Source organism: Haliaeetus leucocephalus, unplaced genomic scaffold (assembly GCF_000737465.1).
Source record: "Haliaeetus leucocephalus isolate CR32 unplaced genomic scaffold, Haliaeetus_leucocephalus-4.0 Scaffold751, whole genome shotgun sequence".
Taxonomy (NCBI): Eukaryota; Metazoa; Chordata; class Aves; order Accipitriformes; family Accipitridae; genus Haliaeetus; species Haliaeetus leucocephalus.
In genome coordinates, this window is record NW_010973187.1 from 7,689,830 (window position 1) to 7,711,668 (window position 21,839).

The 21,839-nt window shown below is 38.8% G+C and overlaps 1 protein-coding gene across 2 annotated transcripts in view; it reads right to left on the minus strand.

The window, feature by feature from the left end:
* MAGI2 (membrane associated guanylate kinase, WW and PDZ domain containing 2) overlaps positions 1–21,839 on the minus strand; it is a 770,034-nt gene that overhangs the window by 35,004 nt on the left and 713,191 nt on the right. For both annotated transcript variants that reach the window (XM_010580933.1, XM_010580932.1), the window contains 4 exons: positions 15,913–16,098; positions 11,680–11,854; positions 8,557–8,797; positions 6,700–6,843 (listed from right to left, as the gene is read on the minus strand). In XM_010580933.1, coding sequence (XP_010579235.1) covers positions 6,700–6,843; positions 8,557–8,797; positions 11,680–11,854; positions 15,913–16,098 — 746 coding nt within the window. The remainder of the gene's footprint in view (positions 1–6,699; positions 6,844–8,556; positions 8,798–11,679; positions 11,855–15,912; positions 16,099–21,839) is intronic.

Sequence of the window (21,839 nt, forward strand, 5' to 3'; positions counted from 1 at the left end):
CAAAAGAGAAAGACTTCTGCTTTGAGTGGTATAAAAGTCTTTCCAACCACTGTAGGCACATAATTAACTACAGCTGCTCTAAACTTTGCTCTGCCTATCTATCCACTGAACCCAGAATAGCTCAAGTGATTTCTGGGTGCCTGACTTGACACGTTCAGGAGTGTCCTTCTCTGGGACATAGGTTTATATTCCCTTGTTAAACTCCACTGTTATACAGCGTTTAGAGACACCAGATAGATAGCTGCCTACATACTGTGTAGTCCTCTGAGAAGCCTGAACAGTTAGTCTTGAACCTAATTAATTTCTTCTGGGAGACATAGTTAGCAATAGCCAACTATTACATGACACTCTACTGTTTAGAAGCCTGGCCTCTAGGCTTTTCAAAGGGGACTTAAAATTATGTCTCCTATAGCTCAAGAGAGGGCTTTAATATCAGGTTATGAGTTTCATAGGCATTCTGTCCCTCTTATTGCAAACAGGAATGCACAAGTGATGTTGTCAGAAGGTAAAAACCAGAAGAAGTTGCCTGACCTTGTACTTAAGACACTTACAAAGAAGGAAATGTCAGTTTTGAAAGCTGCTGAATGCTCATGCATGGGTTTTGACAGCAGTTTCAAATGTAATGCTTATGCCTTCCACAATTTGAAACTTCAGTTCTGTTTCCCTCCAAATACGAGACAGACTCCCTCTTGTCTGCCTGCCTTTTTTGACTCTTGGCTCTTGAATACTGAGTTCTCCCTTTTTGCTGGGAATAATTGTTGGTGTAGGTGGATGAAGTTTCCTGAATAACCACAAATAAGGTTGGAGTGAACTCTGTTATCACAGGAAAGGATGAAATACACAAATTCTGCTAGCTTGCAGGATGCTGTGAACCTGTCCACAGCATAGGTTGGTTACTGTTGTGAGTCTCACTGTGCTGCTCACTCGGCAAGGTAGAACAGACCGAGCAAAGCCACATGGGTTCCTATGCAACAACAACACAGAAGCTCGTAACTGACACTGTAAGAGCTTCCTGTCCCTTGTGCCTATTTTATCTCCAACTGTGTACAACTGAAACAAAGAGAGGGGCACAGACTGCAGGAAAAGCAACAAACAGGAAAAAGGATTGAAGAGTCAAAGGAGGACTGCAAAGCATGAAAGATATAAAATTCTGCAGTGCCTGTATTTCAGATGTCTGTTCTGCAAATATATAAGAAAAATCTACAAAAGAATGAGAAAAATAATGTAGCATTAGGAGATATGAGGAAGCTAGATGTAGGGCTAACTGGGTATGTGGACTGAGAAAAATGAGTTGACAAGACAATGAAACTAGAAATGTCAGAGATGAGAAGTATGACTTTCGTGGAAGATGTGAAAAAAAGGATGTAACTCACAAAGTGACAAAATGACACAGACGCACATTGTGTATAAAAAAGCACATTTCGCCCTCATTCTTCATGAATTTCGCATTGACTAAACCCATTTGTGCAAGACACTGTACCTTTGCAGCTCTTAGCCACAGGCTCTTTGTTTGACGCTGGTTTCAGTAAACATGCTGGCTGGAGGAGATATAATTCAAGGCAATAAAAGATCTGTTGATCATATCTCACACGTCTAGCAAACACTACGACCATCCTTAACAACTCCTGTGAGAGCAGTCAGCAGTTCCCTATCTCTAAGACAGGAAGTGACAGAGATCTGCAGGCAGAGCTCTGCCGATCATTGTCCTCAATGTGAGACAGGAATAAAAGATGAGTTATCGTGAGCCTTATCTAAATAGACATGTAAAATTGTTGCCAGTAGTGTTTGAATCTTCAAAGGCTGTGGGGACTGTGCTTCACATTGGCTGTGTTACGTCCCTCATCTCTGGTGACTGATTCAACTCAATACTACTGTCTCTGATGATAGTGTGTGCACCATATTCTTGCCCTAGTCTGAGACTACGCCTTGCAGCTTTATTCTTCAATATTGCCATCATGAACCAGTTGCAAATTTTTTTCCCTGATGTTAGGATTGCTTGAGAAATGGAGTCTTGATGTGCTCAGACCTCTGCCACTTCAGGATAAGATATCAAAGGCACTAATAAGTCTCCAAACTTTTCTCATGGTTCTTTTAATACATCCTTGTCTTACAGAGCACAGACATGGTCCTATTCAGTCCTTTTTTGCCATGGTGTGGGCAGAGTCTTATATTTCTGGTACTCCCTCATCCCGAAGGAGGGTGGAGACAAATTTTTACAACTTGGAGCTCTCAGTGAGTCTATCTACCATTTAAATTTTTGGATAGTCATATTTTCTTTTGTAATCTTCTCCTTAGATCCAATGAAACTTTTCTTCATTACTCCTAATTTGTAAGATACCTTGCTCTTTGTGAAAATTCACGTAGTTTATTGGAAGTATTTTGAGTCACATGTTTCAAGTTCTGTAAACCTTTGTTGTGGTAGGCTTTTCAGAATTCACCATTGTAGCTTGCTCTCTGCTCAGCTGTCAGAATTAAGAGGGATCTGTATTTACTTCCAGTGTAGTGATGAGGTTCCTCCCTACAGAGGTCTTCTGCAAGGAATCTCTGTATAACTTATCTATGAATTGCAGTGAAATCCTGCCAAAGTTAATTGTGGTATATTACCTGACATATGGTTTTATATGAAGTTACACAATTATGGCTGTGGGTCTCCAACACTGGCTGAGAATAGTTTACCAACTATGCAGGCAGAGGATGCATATGAAGAAACACTTCTTCCTGCAGACTTCTGGGTCCTTTGATGGACATTTCCTTCCCATGTCTAGTGACAGATAAATCCAAGTTAAACTAGGATGTATGCTTGGGCTTTCTGCAGAAGCAAAGTCTATGAGCCCAAATAAAAGTCTCAGTGCATGTAAAAGTGCTACAACTAAGAACGGTGTAATAAGCCTGTGAAAGTTTTAAAACTGTTTTTAAGGGAATAATTTGTCAAACCTTAAGACATGACACAGTGTCTATATAGGCTGGCAGAAAGGGATCCTTGAGGAGAAGAGCAGTATGCTGGTGAGACTGATGAACTCTGTACCACATCAACTCAACAGTCTTCAACCTTTCTGGTTCCCAGAACAATTCCACAGAAAATCAAAGTAGAAAGCTCCATCAGTCATGAAGGGCAATTAAAGACTATTTTAGATCTCTTAATCCTAAAATGGAGTGTTGCTCAGTGGATTTGTTTTGAATAAAAACACAAAGTAAGTGCCTAGTATGCCATTCCCAGTGGGAAGGAAGACCAGGATTTCTGATTGGAAATGGTGATGTGATAACAAATGTCATCAAACCTTTTTCCTCTTTCCATCAGTCTTTTCATATCCAGACAGTTCTGGCAGGGCCAGTGGAAGACTGTAATTTCTAGTGCTTACTCTATGAGTCTGTTCTCTCATCTGCTCCCAAGCTTCACCGGAGTTCATAAAAGCCTGATGATCAAACTGAAAGTGTCATAAGGATGACCCAATCTTGGTGTCACTTTCTTCATGTTGTTTCATCATTGCCTTTTTGTTCAATTTCTCTTTGCTCCTATTATTGGTATATTTTATTCCTTTCATACTTACCTTCCTCAGTAATGGGTCTACTCTATTTTCTTTTACAAGAGACAGTTCCATACAATTTCTTTATTTACATATGATTTCCTGTAATCTTAGCTTTTCTTCTTTAAATTTATACTCTGCATCTGTAATGCATAACATTTTACATGTATTTAGACCTCAGAATCTTTTGAATGTGTGCTGATAGACTTTCAGATTTTTTAACATGTGTCCAAGTGGAATATAGCTGTTGGGCTCATCCCATCACTATGGTTTTGCAGTGCCCACTAAGAGAGTACAACATGCAGACTTTGACTTGCCTATCTAGAGCTGTCTTCAGTTAGAGATTGCATTACTTCAATTATACAAATTTGTAAACCCATTAGTATAGATGTAGCTCTATTCCTTTAAAGTACTTTGTATTCTTCTATTTATTTCTGTAAAGTAGGGAGATTTGTATCAATATGAATGTGCCTTTATCGGGGCTTTTGCTGGCTATAACTAAACTGACAACAAAATGTTATTTGTGGAATACATTTACTTATTATATCTAAATGCTTTACAGGTAACGTTTCATTGTATGATCTACTTTTTTCAACGGCTTTCTGGTTTAATTTTTCTTTTCTTGGCTTGGTGAATGGGAATAATGGTGGAGTTATATGCATTTTTTCTTTCTATAAGCATGACCTGCACCTTGTGTTATCTACTTCATGTTTTTCTGTAAGGCTTCAGTTAAATCAAAGAAGGCTGTTCGAAAGGTGGAGGAAACAGGAAGCAAAACAATAATGGAGATAAGTAGATCACGAGAAGAACTATTAGCTGGAAAAATGCTCCTGATAAGATCCTACCACATGAGCATGGTTTACTACCCCCAGTGCTGAAAGCCTAGGATCAGAGAATCTGATCTTTAAAGATGATGGTATGTGAAGCAAGAAGCACTGAACAGATTTTTGCATATTTTGCTATAGAGATGCATCTGTGAAACAGAGAGATACAGAACTGCAGCAAGCAGGCTGGTGGTCCCACCCAAGAAATGGGAATGAACCTGCATTATTAACAGCCAATCTAAACTTAGGAAAGGAGATATGGGGAAAGAACTCTGCTTCCTTTGCTCATCTTCCTATATACTCTATTCCTTTCAGCAATTACTGTTTTTTGTTTTGTTTTTCTATTTTTGTTTTGAAGAAGCTGTTTCTTGAGCTTCTGGTGTCCATCAGTTACAGGTCACTGGAGATAAAAGTCTTGCAAGTTCCTAACCCATTTGTGATTGTCAGGTTAAAATGGCTGTTAAACAGGAGAATACAACACAAGACTTGGCGACAAGGCTGGAGTGTAATACTGATTCTAAAGAGCGACACCTTTAAAAGGGAGAAAAAAACCCAGTTACAACTATCTGGCCAGAATAACACTTGGCTGTGTGTTGTGGCCACATCAACAAAAAAGCTCTAAAATAAGTTATTTTAGAAAATATATTAACATTTTTCATTATAAGATACAGGACTTTTCCTAACGAAACTGAAAAAAAGCTGTGTATTTGTGTTACATGCTTTTTATATTTACGCTATTCACAGAGTGGTTAGTCTAACTTTATTCTGTGGTACTAGTTTGTTCAAATGATGCACCGAATTTAATAGGTTAGTTTTCTGCCTAATACAGGTTATTACTTGAAATGAACCCTCTCCAAAGGCATTGTTCTTCTGTTGTTCTGTAGTCTTAGTCATATGTTTCCAAATATGTGATTCCAGAGCTTATCAAAAGCACAGCTTTTCCCCCATCTTTAATCACATGGCTGCTAATGTATACCTTCCTTACGACTTTTCATTAAAGGCAACTGACTATGATAGTGCTACAGTAAAGGAAAGAATGAAAACACTCACCAGAGAAGATATTCTTAAGTTAAAGTTCTAGCTGCAGCATGAATTCACCCTTATTTCACACAAAAAATATTGTGGCAGTATTTCTCAGTCACCAGTTGCCTGCCTGCTTGCCCCCCAGCTTCCTTGTCACAGGGATTGCTTATGCCATTGCTCCCTTATGCAAGCTCCCAGTGCCACGGTATGGCTGGTGTCTAACTGAATTCTATAATTCTACAAAATGGGCAAGTTAAGAGTGATTTGAAGCATACTAAAACTCCTGAGTTATATACTGAAAGTCTCTGATTCTATATTTAGACCAATGACAATGCTCTTTCAGTATGAAGTCAAACTTGATGAGATTGTTAGGATCGTGAAATAGAATCTGTGTAACAACCATGACATTTGAAAAATCTGCTATTACTACTCTACAGAACACAATTTCCATTGCCCATCTTTGTAGTTAAATATTGGCTCAACAAGGCTGCACTAATTAGATACATAAACAATTTTTTAAATGTTGAATCTTGGTAGTCTCTTTCATCTATGTTTTCTCCTTCTCCTTTTTGTGTACTCACTATTCTGCAAGGTATCAGCAACCTTTGATGAGTTTATACCTCCTCTGTAGCACAACTGGACAGGTTAAAACCATCTCTTTTTGATTAGGTTGTTTTTCCTACACAGAACATGTTTTTTTTTATCATGGAATTTATTAAGTGAATGCTTTTAGATTTAGTATCTGGATGCAGTGTTATTATGATTTCTACTAGTACAGGCCTCAAATGCACTAAGACCTATGCAGACAAACAGTGAAAACTGATCCCTGCAAACAAGATTGAATAATATCAATAAACAAACTTAACAAACACTATGAAGGCAACTTATTAAATTAGTAAAATAACACAGACCAGGTCTTAGGTTTCATAGTTATCCAATAAGTGTCACATAGCTATCACTTTGATCCTGTGATTAGAGACATAACTGTTAATTATGCTGATATTATTGTCAAAGAAACATGAAACTTTTTGTCAGAGATTTTTAAGTTGCTTAGACATGAGTGAAAGCATAAGGAGAAAAACGTACAACACAGTAAAAGCTATCATCAACAAGAAGTAATACATTTATTCTGCAAAGAAACTACACAGACTTACTATATGTTTCAACTAATTTCTTGAACTCCTACAGAACAAGTTTGTATTATAAGAGGTATATGGCATTGGTTCTTCAAAACCTGATCAGAGATGGAAGAAATGCTTTCTCTTTGACCCCATCAGCAAAAATATCTGTAAATGTTGAAAAGAATTGTTACAATGCATTTTACTTACCCTCATCCTTCCATTTCTTATTGCTGGTCCATCTTCTGCTAACCTCAACACATACAAATCCATTTTGTACTCCCTTCCTCCTCGAATACTAAACCCAAAACCTTTGGCTCCTTTCTCCAAATCAACAGTGAAATAATCAAAGTCCTGTATAGACAAATACAAAATGAAAGACAATTAACCATATGAATGTCAGGGTATACATTCAAGAAAACGTTAAAAAACATCTCTTCAAAAGTGCATCTATGCAATTGATACGAGCAAAGGGACCTTCAAAGTATGCTTCCGCACTGACAGACTTAGGCCATTTCTGAGAAAAGACTTTAGCAAAATGTAAATGCCTCAGTTTAAACCCCCCTGAAAGGGTATCTTCCAGCAGTTGCCTGGTGCCAAAAGCTCTCTAGATGGTTTCCATGTTGTCCCTCAATACTTTCACGGCACCTGAGTGTAAGTGTTTATGTCTCTGCAGAAGTGCTGATTTGGCAAGTGAGGTAGCAGGCAGTTCCTGTATAAGCATCATCATAACTAAAAATTAGTAGAAGAGATGCCTCCTAAATTCCCATCAGAACTTAACATGATCAGCAGGCTGGACTGCATGGAGTCACAAAGTACAGCAACTCTCATCTCTTCTGTTAAAACATGTGCCTTGAGGAGGAGGTGCAAAGTAGATTTGAGTTTCACCCTTTCTGTGTCCTGCAGAGACTGAGATTCATCTTTCCAGTTTTTCCTTGGTGGACCCTAACTACCAGCCCCATAGAGGGGTCTGGGTGAGAACTTGCTCTGTTGCTTCTGATCCATTGGCAGCCAAGAGTGCAAGCACCATGGGAGCAGGAGAAAAACAAGAGCAAGGCTGGGTTGTGTAGACCAGTGGTTAGAGAATTAAACAGGAGATGGTGAGAAAGGTAGTCTAAGCATCTCTCCAGAGGCTAAGAAGCATCTTATAGGGTATCCGCATGAGGATAGGGATTCAGAATTTAGATACTGAAATGTGTAAAATTTTCAGAGGGTTCTCTGGATCCCATTTAAGAATTTGGATATTTTCATTGATACTATGTGTCTGGTTTTGAAAATACGGACATAGAAACCATCTATATATGGTTCCAGCAGATAGTGTTCAGAAGTTTACATTCTCTTATTAAATATTTTTCAGACCTCTGTTTTTTTATGCCTTTATGTAAGGAGAATGGAGGATTTTTTTGCAAGTCTGAACTTTGGGCTAAATCCTCAAACCTTCATAGCTATCAGTAAATATTTGTCATCAGCAGAGTCTTGTCCAAGGTAACATAACTCTTCATCTAAGGTTTATTTCTTTGACTTTGTAAGATCATGCCTGATGTCAAAGAGACTAGTTGCACAAGCTAGTTTCTCCTCATCGAGACTATTACCAACAGAAATGTAATTTTATCAGTCAGCATTCACATTTATTTATGAATTTATTTTATTTATTCAGATTAGATAAAATCTTCATTTTCAACAATGCTGTAGAAATGCAGTCTGACCTAAGTACATCCACTGTTCAATGACTGTGTTATGCTCCTAGGAATAAAAAAATTCCTCTGCTGATGCAAAGGCAGCTTATTTTAGAACTTTTATTTTAACTCTCCAGTACCTTAAAAATAGCATCTATTTAACATTATAGTCACATAATTATAAATGTAGTGTTATTTGACAGATCACATAGTTCATTAATATTAATGGTCTTGAAGTAATTAGCTCTACAGAGAAATAGTAACTTAGAGTAAAACCAATACAGGTGCCTTTTTCTTCTATAATGTCATCTTTTTTACCAATTTACATGGTCTCTCCCTACAGACCCTAACGCTTTCTGGTTAGGAGTGCTCTAAGTATTTCCCTTTGTACCTGGGGCTGCCTGTACTCTGACAGAGGGTACTGCCTGGTGTCAGGCGAGTGCTGCCTGTAATCTATCAATGGCGGCTGCCTGTAGTCCAGAGGTGGTGGCTGCTGGTAATCCATCACCGGAGGGTGCCTGTAGTCCAGTGGAGGCTGTCGGTAGTCCGTTGAGGACTGCCTGTAGTCTGTAAATGGAGGCTGCCGGATATCAGGTTTCACATCCTGTCTGGCTTTTACTTCTGACCTATAACTGAAAAAGACAAAATGACTTAGTTTCAGAAAGCGGCAACACATTAAGAATATGCATTACATGCAATATTGAGGAGCGAAAGCAAATTGCCTGACTGCAAAATCGCATAAAACAAATTTTCACAGAGAAGCAAAACTTTCAAGTGTAAATAGTCGAGGCATCCAAAAACAGTGAGCGCTTTTGAAACATGGACATAAGCAATTTTCCCTCAGGTCATACTGTGCAATTTTCCAGCTCGTATCACTGAGATCAGGATTAGGCTCAAAGGGACAGGAACAGGAAAAGCATCTCGATTCCCACTTATCTTGCCTACTTGGAAGACGAAACTGCATGTGAAAACACCCACAATACTCACTACAAAATAATGCAGAAAAAAAGTGCTTTTTTCCAGAATTAAGATTTCTATAGAGTAAATGAAACATCAGTGCAGACATTTATAACCCCTCTGTTTCATTGACATAAACTATGATTATTGTGAGCTTCTTAAGGTTAAAAAAGGATACAGTCTTTGTATTAGCTGTTATCTTTTTAATGAAAGGTATTCTTTATATAACATCTGTTAATATAGTGTGGTTTTTTATTATTACACACTCCCTGTAATACTATCAGGCTACAAGCCCGTAGCAGGTCAAATCAGTAGTTATGCACAGAAATAACACAGGGTGAAAGGAAAACAAATTTGGTTAATGAGGAAGTAATAATAAGTAAAATATCGCTTTAATTGGTAACTGGTTACAGGAAGACGAGTCCTAACATTTCAAAGAAAATGTGACTTTCTGTAGTATTCAACTAGTTAATTAATTTACTCAAATGGGAAAGAGTGGCTCCCTTACCACGTGGAAATCAGTGCATAATGGCATTTCATACTTTATTTTTTTTCCTATACAGGAAATACACATTTCAGACTCTGCTTTAGTAATGGTCTGGAAGTTTTCAGTTGACCAAGCGGCCATGTATGTACACATGCAGATACATGGACACACATAGACTGTGAAAGGGATTTTGAAATGGACTTACTGATTTAAAAAAGTTACATTCTGAAAAAATGAGAGCATTGTTTTTGATCATGTTAATTTACGTATGAAAAGATAATGCAAAAAATCTAAACATTTTAAAATGTTTCAGATATGTTTCAAAACTTCATTACTTTATTAGCACAGCTATAGTATCATTATGGCAAATCTTCCTACACACTAGCTTTAATCAGCTGAATGTCTAGCCAGACACAAAAATATCAGAACTATTTCCCTTTGACTTTTACGAGAAGATGAAAATAGCCTGCTGCCACATGTTCTTTTAAAACCTGTACGTGGCATCTGTAGCAAGACCTGCATATATACATGCAATCCTGTTACTTTCTTTACTCAGTATCACGATCCTGTAAAAAGAAGACAGACAACAAACACGCTTACTGTGATACTGAGCCTTATTAATACTGAAAATAAAAATAGTAGTTAGTATTCCTAAGAGTTTTAAATATCTTACAGTATTTTGATTTTGATACAGAAACAATGACCATGGCTATATAAACAAGCTGCAATCTGACTTATAAAATCTAGTGAAAAATGATACTGTATGAACTAGAAATAATGGACCTTTTTCTGGAATAAGAATCCTTAGGCAGGTTCCCAACATATGACCACAGTTGTATCCCAGAAGATGATGCTTTTATTTACAGCTGGAGGCACTGTAATTTTTGCTAAATATGTAAATGGTGACATGAACAATTATAGCTTACGCTTTTCAGTAAAACTATTACAGAATTTCTTTTTGGAACTTTAATTAATATAGTTTAGTGATCCCCTTTGAAAATTCTGAATTCAGCAGACATTTAATACTGACTTATAACTGCACAGAGAGACTTTTGTGAGAACTTTGCATTGGATTTTGTCAGAAACATATGTCTTCTAGGAGGTGATCACTTTTGGAAAAAGTACTGAATGAAATATAAGACAAAGAAATTTACCAAGTGTGACTAATTGAGAGAAAATAATTTTGGGCAAATGAAAGTGCTACATCTGTTAAGGAAGGAGATTTAGAGGGCATAGTGTCTAAATCACAACTGAACTCAAGTATCTCCAGAAACAAGAAGTTACAATCCTGTAACCAGCATCTACTGTTTGGGGAAGAGGGTCTTGATGAGGTATGTTGGTTACTGAAGATTAGCATAAAGACAGTCAGTGTAATCAGCCTCATTTAACATGCCAAAAATTAATCCAAAGACTAAATAGTGTTGATTGGAGATCACAGAAAGTTGTATCATCCCACAGCCTGAGTGTGCTTTTTTTATATACAGCTTTTAATACAGCTGGTCACAAAATTTCTATCCCCCTATCATTTAATTTCCATCACAGATAAATTTGTCAATGCATATGCATAAATTACACATGAGAAATCGCTGGAAAACGACACCCTTTAGATAAAACCTGTTATAAAAATATATCCCTGACTGCAGAAGTCTAATGGACAAAAACCCCACACAAACCACATGTCAGATAATGAAAACAAAAAGGCCACCTCATGATCAGATACTGATATACCCGTATTTTGTAAGTTGTAGTGATATCAGATAGTATGTTAGCAATGAAATCATTAGCAAGGAATACTGCAGTGATTAGTTCCTTGGCAAGCATACGATCCTGATGGACGTTTGAGGAAGGTTGGCTAGACCTTTGTTCGTAATAACATGTTTCATACCTGAACAAGACTTACAGACCATTCTGGCATGCACAACTCATGCTCTGCGAATGCAGTCACGGGACCGTGGCTTGTCAGAGGACCCCGAGCGATGGCTCACAGCCACTTAGAAACAGCATGAAGACCCAGCACAAGGGTGTCCCGTGGTCCTCACAGGAGGCAGAGGCTGGAAGAACCGCTCTTACCTGTTTTCGTGCCCCTGCAGCTGGAGGGGCTGGGGAGGCGGTGGCTGGGCAACGGGGCTGTGCTGGGCGACGGGGCTCTGCTGCGCCAGGGGACTCTGCTGGGCCATGGGGCTGTGCTGCTGGGCCATGGGGCTCTGCTTCTCTGAGCTGGGGGCCGAGGCTGGGCTGTTCAGCTCTGCGTAATGGGAAGCTGGAGATTAAAGGCCTGTCGCAGTGCGGCATTTAATAAAGGGCAAAGGTAGACAATAATAATTTTTGGTCACACACTACCTCCGAAAATTTATGCTTTGTCATTTTTACTCTCTGGTGTTATAATTAGATTTTAAGACATCTGAACCTAATGGTATCCTTTTGATAGTCCGTGGGAATCTGAGATCTTAGTCACTTCTATAACTCCAGTTGGCACCTCCATTACTTAAAACCCAACTGAATAAGGCGAATTGCTTCCGTGTTTCATGTTTTCTTTTAAAGCCTAGAAATACTGATCATGAAATCACAGAATCGTAGAATAGTTTGGGTTGGAAAGGACCTTTAAAGGTCATCTAGTCCAACTGCCCTGCAATGAACAGGGACATCTTCAACTAGATCAGGTTGCTCAGAGCCCTGTCCAGCCAGACTGTGAATGTTTCCAGGGATGGGGCATCTACCACCTCTCTGGGCAACCTGTTCCAGTGTTTCACCACCCTCACTGTAACATATTTCTTCCTTGTATTGAGTCTAAATTTACCCTCTTGTATCTAGTCTAAATGTACCCTCTTTCAGTTTAAAACCATTACCCCTTGTCCTGCTGCAATAGGCCCTGCTAAAAGATTTGTCCCCATCTTTCTTGTAAGCCCCCTTTAAGTACTGCAAGGCCTCAACAAGGTCTCCCCAGAGCCTTCTCTTCTCCAGGCTGAACAACCCCAACTCTCTCAGCCTGTCTTCACAGGAGAGGTGCTCCGGCCCTCTGATCATTTTTGTGGCCCTCCTCTGGACCTGCTCCAACAGGTCCACGTCTTTCTTGTGTTGGGGGCCACAGAGCTGGAGGCAGTACTCCAGGTGGGGTCTCACCAGAGTGGAGTAGAGGGGGAGAATCACCTCCCTTGACCTGCTGGCCATGCTTCTTCTAATGCAGCCCATGATATAGTTGGTCTTCTGGGCTGCGAGTGCACATTGCTTTTCATTCACCAGTACCCCCAAGCCCTTCTTGGCAGGGTTACTCTCAATCTCCTCATCCCCCAGCCTGTATTGATACCCGGGGTTCCTCTGACCCAGGTGCAGGACCTTGCACTTGGCCTTGTCAAACCTCATGAGCGTCACATGGGCCCACTTCATGACCTTGTCCAGGTCCCTCTGGATGGCATCCTATCCCTCAGGTGTGTCAACCACACTACTCAGCTTAGTGTTGTTGGCAAACTTGCTGTGGATGCACTCGATCCCACTGTCTATGTCATTGATGAAGATATTAAACAGTACTGGTCCCAGTACAGACCCCTGAGGACACTGATCTCCATCTGGACATTGAGCCATTGACCACTACCCTTTGGATAAGACCATCCAACCATTTTCTCATCCACTGAACAGTCCATCCATCAAATCCATATCTCTCCAGTTTAGAGAGAAGGATGTTGTGGGGGACCCTGTCAAAGGCCTTACAGAACTCCAGACAGATGACATCTGTAGTTCTTCCCTTGTCCACTGGTGTAGTCACTCCATCAGAGAAGGCCACTAGGTTGGTCGGGCAGGACTTGCCCTTGGTGAAGCCATGCTGGCTGTCTTGAATCACCTCCCTCTCCTCCATGTGCCTTAGCAAAGCTTCTAGATATTCAAAATACTTTTCATTTTGAGAGAATGAACAATTTTATTGCTTTCACCACTGTTACGGGATGACAGACTGTTGTCACAAAAGCTAAAGCACTGGTGTGCTTGTGTTAGCTCCTGCTGTCTTTGAGATCAACAAGCATTTCCTATCTTTTTTAAATCTTTGGGAACTGTGCACAGTAAACCCAATCTCAATAAATTCTGATTAACCAGCTAAACCCATGTTTTATTTCACTGCATTGTGCCAAATGACCAGGGTTTCACATAGTAACACTGCAGAAAACCAGAATCCTTCTTTCCAAACAACATAAAATTCAAAAAGACAAAGAGGCTGGGGTAGGAAATTTGGCCTTGTGACCTTGTTACAAATATAGGATGCCAATCCTCCTTCAGGCTTCCCACTGCACTTGGAGGAAGACACATTTGGCACTGAGCTCACATTGAATATATTTCTCCCGACACACTGGCACAGTTATGCTGCTCATCACTTACCTATTAAGAAGTGTAAATGAGAGATACTCCACCCACAAGAGGAGAGAGCACTGCAGAAGTAATTGCTCATGCACTATCAACAGCAAAGGTACATGTTATATTTTTTTTTATTCCTGCTTGCAACAGAATCAGTGAGGCCAGTGTGGCATGGTGCAAAGTATCCAGAATGGACATGCGTATGGCTCAGCATCCCTAACAGCAATAACTATACACGATCCAGATCTTGCCTAGTTTTATATTTGAATCTAGTTTGTATTTTGAATGATTTTTATTTTTTATTTTTTTAACACTTAAGTTTGTCCCCTATGACTGCACATTTCTAATGGCTCTCTACTTAATTTATGCTCATAATTATTTTAAAAATTTTGGCTACTTTATTAAAAATCTTTTCAATTTAGACTTAATTGTTAAAAAAGCTTGTATATTTGCACTTAAAACACTCCTCATGCAGGCATAAGCAATACTTGTCTGTGTAATTACTGTGCTTAAGGCTTTAATCACCCATTTTGCATCTGTGACTCTCTTTTGTATTGCAAAGTTTCAGACAGGAAGATTGGGAATGTTGCCCCTCATTTCTACATTACTCTTATAACTATGGATGAACTAGTCAAATCATAAGCTGCTTCTAAAACTGCTTTGCATTTATATGGTATTTTTCACCTGAAAGTACATTACAGAGGTATTAGATTTTTTTCCTAATTTTGTAAGCTGGGAAGCTAATTCATCAGAAGCCAAATGAAGTGTCCAGTGTCACACAGTCACACAGGGAAGCCATGCCTTGGGCACAAATCATTTCTCACCACTAGCACCTGAGAACATCTCGTAGCATTGCATCTCAGATGCACCTCTGCTTGCTTTCTAATTTAAGGTATCCATCCCTAACACTGAACTATTAGCCATTTGCTAATATGAATTAATCTGGTTACCAGGGAGGCCTAAATAAGCTGCACAGACTACACGCAGCATCACACTTGTTTGTAGATGTTTGAAAAACTGACCTCCAGTGATTATACAGCAGCTCTTTGGTCTGAATTCTGAACTTGTGTATGTCTGTGGTTTTTCCTTCACTGCATTCATTTAACAAAGTAGCTAAGTTCCCCCAGCTGCAGTCCATGGCCAGTGTCAGACCATTTCCTTGTCCCATTGCTGGATGCAGCAGCAGAAGGTGAAGGTCATCTAACTGGAGCATGGATAATTAAGCAATTACGTTACTTGCTGTGTGACATTCCTAGCTCTAATGGTATTTGTTGCTGAGATATAAAGCCACAGTCTCATTAATACAGTACAATTCATACACCAGTATGGCACATGCCTAAACTAAAAAAAGCCCTGAAATCAACCCCAAACCCCATGAAACCAACATCAAAAAAGATCTTCACTGATTAGTTGTGGAGTAATGACCAGAATAATGAGTCTGTCCCCTTATCCTCACCCTACAGGTGAGACAATTTAGGGTTCAGTTCTTTCTTGGCTTGTACATTTATAGTGATACATGTGGAGGAAACTATCAAATCTGAGCTCTTCATACACATCACTTTTTGTCAGAGGTGGCTGAACATGCCTGGTGACAACCATTGCAGTGTCTTGTGAGTCACTTTGCCAAACTTTGGTTTGGTTTACAGCAGGATATAAGGGAACAAACTCAAAACTCTCTTGTAGGGTGCTTTTCCAAATTCTTCCAAACGTCATTAACACTGACTCTCTGGTACTCAGCTCTCTCTCAGGTTTCTCCAGATTTTCTTTAAATACCCCTTTCATAACTAGAAACCTCTTCAGGAATTAAGATATTATTCGAGCTGGTTCTAAGGCTGTAATTTTGGTGTGCTGTACATTATAGCTGAGAAGGCGAAACAAAAGATGTTCTTTCAAGCAGTGACATAATTCAAGCTAATTGCAGGCCACTTAAAATTTTCTTCTTGTTTTTAAGGGCCATTGACTTACCCTCCTGAGGAATGATGCGAAGAGTTACACTGAGCCCTGCGTCTTTAATTAGCTTCACAATATCTGCATGAGGCATGTTAATAATAGACTGGCCATTCACAGCTAAGATCCGGTCTCCAACTTTAAGTTTTGCACAGCGATCCGCAGGACTTCCATCAATTATCCGCCCTATTTTATGGGGTACAGCTAGACAAGGAACAATAGTCACAGTTAACATAGGCTGAAACAAGTGGTGATGTTCACAAGCAAAAGAAGATTAGTTCATTTGGAAGAAAGTTCTATATGAATTAAAAACCAGCTTGTGTACAAACATGTAAGAATATAAATTCTTATACAACGTCATTTGCATTAACACAGTACAGGTGTCACTAAAGATTTAGAATCCAGATGTGCGCATATACATGGCATATACATATGAAGTCCAAAATCAATTTACAGTTCAGCTGTTTTGCAAACCTGGCACGTAACAAGGTAATAAACAGATCAAGAGAACAATAAGGCATTAAAACAGTGAAGGGGATAAATTTGCACAATAAGTAGTAGTCATAAATTGCCTCCTACCTCCTAGTTTACAGAATTTCTTTATTTGTATGTTGCAATAGGGGCACTACAAACACGATTTATTTTATATACAAATAGATGTTATTACTGAAAATGCTCAGGGTTCACTAAATTGTTCTCCTCCTCCATTCAAATATGTTAATTGATAAATAGAAATCATACTAAAGATTTATTGAGATGTGCAGCTTTCTAATTAGATACATGCCAGCATGAATTTACAGTTAATTATGAGTGTATAGACACATTTACTACATCAAATAGACACCCGCCCCCATTTTCAAAACATTACAGATCAACTCTGCTTCTCCTTTTGCTCTTCTCTGTGGTTCTCCACCTTTCTGTGCACTCCATCCATTCTCTCGTTCTGTCTTTTCCCTCATTTTCCACCGAATTTTCTAAATATTACTCTTGATCTTCCTCCCAGTGTTTCTTCCCTATTCTCTGGTTTTTAACTAAATGCATACGCTATAGCTGACTCTTCTTTTGTCTCTATCTAGGTTCCCCAAAGAGCATGCTATTTTTCTTTCTCTCTACTACTCATAAATACGCTCATCACAATTAAATTTGACTATATATTCTAATAATATGTTAATGGTGTCTGAGTATTCCTCACCAATCCCACACTTCAGTCTTGGCAAACTTAGCACAAAGCTGCTCACCCTCACTATCCACCTGCAACTGGTGTTTAAACCCAGTTGTGGTTTTTTTGTTTTTGTTTTTTTAAATATTATATCCTCAAAATTCTAATATCTAAAGAGAACTTGGAAAAGCTGAAAGAAAAGATTAATCAAACTTTCTTGGGGAAACATCTAGGCTATTAATGCTCATATAAAGCAAAGCTCTAACAGGAGATGTGTTTAGAATACTCCATCACTGCAGAACAAATTTCTCAGCCCTCTGATAAACATTCCCTGAAGGTGATGGTGACAAACACAGATTGCACATTTCATGCAAAGTCACAATACACATACCTCAAAGTGACTTTTGTTTCTAGTATGGATGCAAGTGTTGTTACAGTGTTAAAAATTAATTTTCTGAGAACTATAAATATAAGTGGGTACTTTGAAGTACAAGCCATAATCAGACTGCATGCTTCTTCACCACTACAGTTCAAGCAAGAATATAAATTAAGTGATGGCTTTAGTAATATGGACACAACTAGTGTACTTCAGAAATGTCTTGCTGCTTAGGAAATAAGCACCTAATTTATGTTACAATGTCTAAACCTTTATATACTAAATACGAACAGCTACACTTTGTACAAAAATTGCATTTATTTTGTCCTTGATGCAGATGTATAACTGCCATGCATGCATATCAGTAAGTAAACCACTAAAAGAGTAACCTGACACTGAAACAGTTTACATTCACACAAAGCCTTTTGCATCAAATCAATTCTTAAAGCGTCACCAAGAATCATTTAAGCTAAGACTAAAACGTGCCTGTCTCTGGTATACGTAATAAATGATCTGTCTGAAGTTACCATGTCTGTACCACACATCAGTAGATATCTGAAAATGAGACTGTCTTATATGAAAGAGCAAGAAATTTAGTAGGAAGAAAGAAGGGAAAGTATTATGGCCAAGATGCCATAGTTAAAATTCCCATCCTTGCCATTTCTAACCCTAAAGAAGATGTTTTTGCTAGTCTAAATAATTGAGACATCATTTCAGTAGTGGGGGTGTGGGGTTGTGGGGGGATGTGGGGGGAAATCCTATTAATTTGCCAGAACAATTTTTGTTGGATTTCTTGCACCTGACAAGTGAACAGAGCAGGTGTCTGATTCTGCTCCAGATCCTGAGAAAAGGGAAGGGAGGGAGTAAGAGGAGGAACTTTGTATTTCATTTTTTCTTTCTCTTAAGCCTAATGGCATTTACCTTCCTGATAAAGGTATCTACTCTAAATGTTTTGGTATCGCTGCACTCCCTTCATGCTGCTGTGCCATGAAACGGTCCAAAGTGGGTGACCATCGGAACAAAGCTTGTGTCTGTCAGGGTACCTTTTCTACTGCACTTTGGTTTTTGAGGATTTAATGCTCCTCTTCTGAGGTTGTATTGGTGCAATGTGTTGTCATATGATCCTGCTGCAGAGTGGGGTGTAGAAAGCTTTTGCAGAAGGAACTTGAATCTCTATCAGATTCTGCAAAGGAGACCACCAGTATGCTATAACAGGGTTTTATGGGCAAATCGAGTGAATTGCTAATGAACTCACAGCCATTCAGCAGAAGCTGGTTTCTGTGCATTTCCAGATAATATGAGGAGAAGTTTGTCTCCTGGCTCCTTCTCTCCCAGTAATATCCCAAGGTGTTTCTCATCTCTGCTTGGTCTTCCCAGTGGAGCTATGCCTGAGTCTCCTCCTAAGCCACAATATCCTGGCCACCATGGTCCCTGCTGCTGCCCTGGGACGGGAGGATTTATTTAAGGATTTATTTACAAGCATGGGTGCTTCTAAGGGATGCAGGTTCTCTGACGTGCAGGTTGTTCATGAAAATATGCACATGTTAGAATATGTTAGAAAACTTTTAAGAGCCTTTGGTCTGAAATACTTACTATGAAGCGATAAGAAGGAGCTACTCTCATAGGAGATTAATTACGTAAAAGCTAAGGAACAAAGGTAGAAATGAACTGTGAAATTCCAAAATGGAGAATTTTTATCATTCAGAACGGTCACATCTAAAACAGGCATGGAAGAGCTGTGAAACTGTCAGTACTGAGTGGGTTGACTGAAGTGGCAGACAAGATCTCACGAAAAGAAACGCAAGATGACGCACATGGGAAAAAAATAACCCTGTCTGAGCTTAAGCAGAGATGAGCCCTAAATTAATTATTACCACTCAAGAGATCTTGAAATAAGTGTGCCTACTTCTCTAAAAACATAAACTGAGTAAAACAGTAAATAGAATTTTAAGAGTTAGAAAAAGAATAGCAAATGAAACAAACTATTGCTAGTTACTACTGTGCACCTAAAGTCTGAATATTGCTGATAGTTTCAGTACCCTCATCTCAAAAATCATAGCACTAAACTAGCAAAGATTCAGACAAAGACAACATGGCAGTGAGAAGCAGAAGACAGCCTCTGCTCAAAGGAGCAGTCAGTCCATGAACTCGCTATCGGCAGCTTGGAGAAGAGAAGGTGGGGCAACCTTCTGGAGGGCCAGAAGAATGGAAGGATTCAAAAAAGGCATTAGACAAATTCACAGGGGTGGAGCCACTGCTGATTAAATCGGAAAGTCCTGGTTGTGAAAGCTGAGGAGATGCCTGGGGAAGGTCCCTGTCTGCTGTACGTGCTGTCCTCTCTGCCACGGGTCATGGCCAGGGACAGCGCGGGGCTGCGGGGCTCTTTGGTCTCTCCCAGCATCACAGGTCTCTTCTTGGGAAGAAACTTTCCATGTTTGGCATTTAATTAGGGCTTTGTCAACACATCATCTTTTTTCTTAAATTGCATCTTCAGTGCTTTATTTTTATCTAAGCAGAGTATGTATTAATGTAACCTTTTAAAGGAAGTCCCAGATCACTTGACTGGTAGTAAATAATTCCACTCGCCCTTAAAAATTTTTACTAATCTATTCACACCTCTTTTAAAAATTCACCACAAGCTGTTCTCCAAACATGTACATTTTAAACAGTGGCAGCACGTGCCTGGATTAGACTCTGCAGAGAATTTGATCCACTTATTTCAAAACACTGAGTTACCTGAGCGGCATTTAATATTAGCAAGCTATACAGAAACACTTGGATTTGTGGCTTTTTTTTTCAAGAATCTCACTATTCACATTAAGAGTGAGCACAGAAAACAAGCTGCCCCTTTGCAGGACAATTCATTTCTTAATTCTCTCAGACTACACAATGGATGAGGCTGCAAGGGAAAAATAGTATGGTAAGCAGGGATTTATACAGATTTTTTAAACTGTTGAATATATGGGAAAGTAGTGAGAAACAGTTTATATTATAAATATAAAACACACAGTCCTTCAAAATAGACATATAAGATTTTTTTTCTCTAATAATATCAAGTCATCCAAAATGTGATACTCAAAGAGTGATATATGTATGGATATCTACCTTAAGAAAAAATAAATCCTTCCAAGGCAGAAGTCATAATCCTAGATCCAAAAAAAATCTAGCAGAGAACAGCAATGGCACAGAAACATTTCCTAACAATGTAACTTATGATGGGATCCAACTTTTCTGCAGTGTGTTTTTTTAAAAAATTTGTGACTTCAGGAATATTTGAATCCTGAGAGCACCAAAGCTTCTAAGATGTTTGAAGCCATCAATCTCTCCCCCTAAAGCTCCCTCAGATATTTACAGCATTTGTGTCAGGAACAGAAACTGACCCAGTGTTGGCACTTAGCAGCTGATGTTTTCCCAGAAGGGAGTTAACTGTGCAAGGATCAGCTCTAAGCTCATTATCAAAAGAGAATTTAAATTAAAAAATTAAGAGACAACATGATGTAAAAGAAATCTTTGCATTTAGAAAGTGGATAAGGTCTGATTTCAGAAACTTACTGATAACTACAAGTTCACAATTTTCTCTATATTAATATTTTATTTGATAAAATCACCCACTTTTGCTCTCCATGATCCAAATTAACATCCTTCCCATACCTTCATGTCATAGAAAAGAAAGAGTAAATTCTGTGGTGTTACACCTGAGGGTCCTTATGCTTGGGTCAGCTGTACACAACAGCCACGGCTGTTGCTGAATATAGATACTGCTTCTAACACTGTGTATATCTATCAGCCTCTTGGTTTTTGGAAATAAAAATGATTTCTCCTTACTTGGGAGTCCCATGTGCTAGAAATAGCTGATTCTAAGAAGATGTTACCAACAAATAATGCTTTTCTGGTTTACATCAAGATTTTTTTTTTTACATCTATTCAGTACTTCTAGATGTAACTGTTGAGGACTGTTTTTTTGTAGAAAGCAACTTTCCTGTTTTTTCCCCTGTATAGAAGCTAAATGTCAAAAATGATCAGTCAAGGGGAAAAAAATCGAACCTCTACTTTATCTATTAAACCCTCTGGCAGATAAATTCTTGCAATCTTTTCTAATGTTACGGATAGAGATAGTAAACCAAGCAAATGAACCTTCCTGAGCCAGCTGTCCTTTTCAATGTTATACAGCTGATCACATGAATACTTATTGTATCCTCAATTCTCAAAAGGTACAAGATTTTTCATTCAGCCTGCAGGCTCCAGCATATCAGATTTTAATTGGGAGAATATATTAAATGTAAACATCTGTAATTTCTTTGTTACTGAATAATCTAAAATTTGGGAAGCTTGAGTACAGTGGACTTTCTATCAGGGCTAATATTAGAATCAAGATAAAATATTTTCCTGAAATTGATGGGCTATTTTATG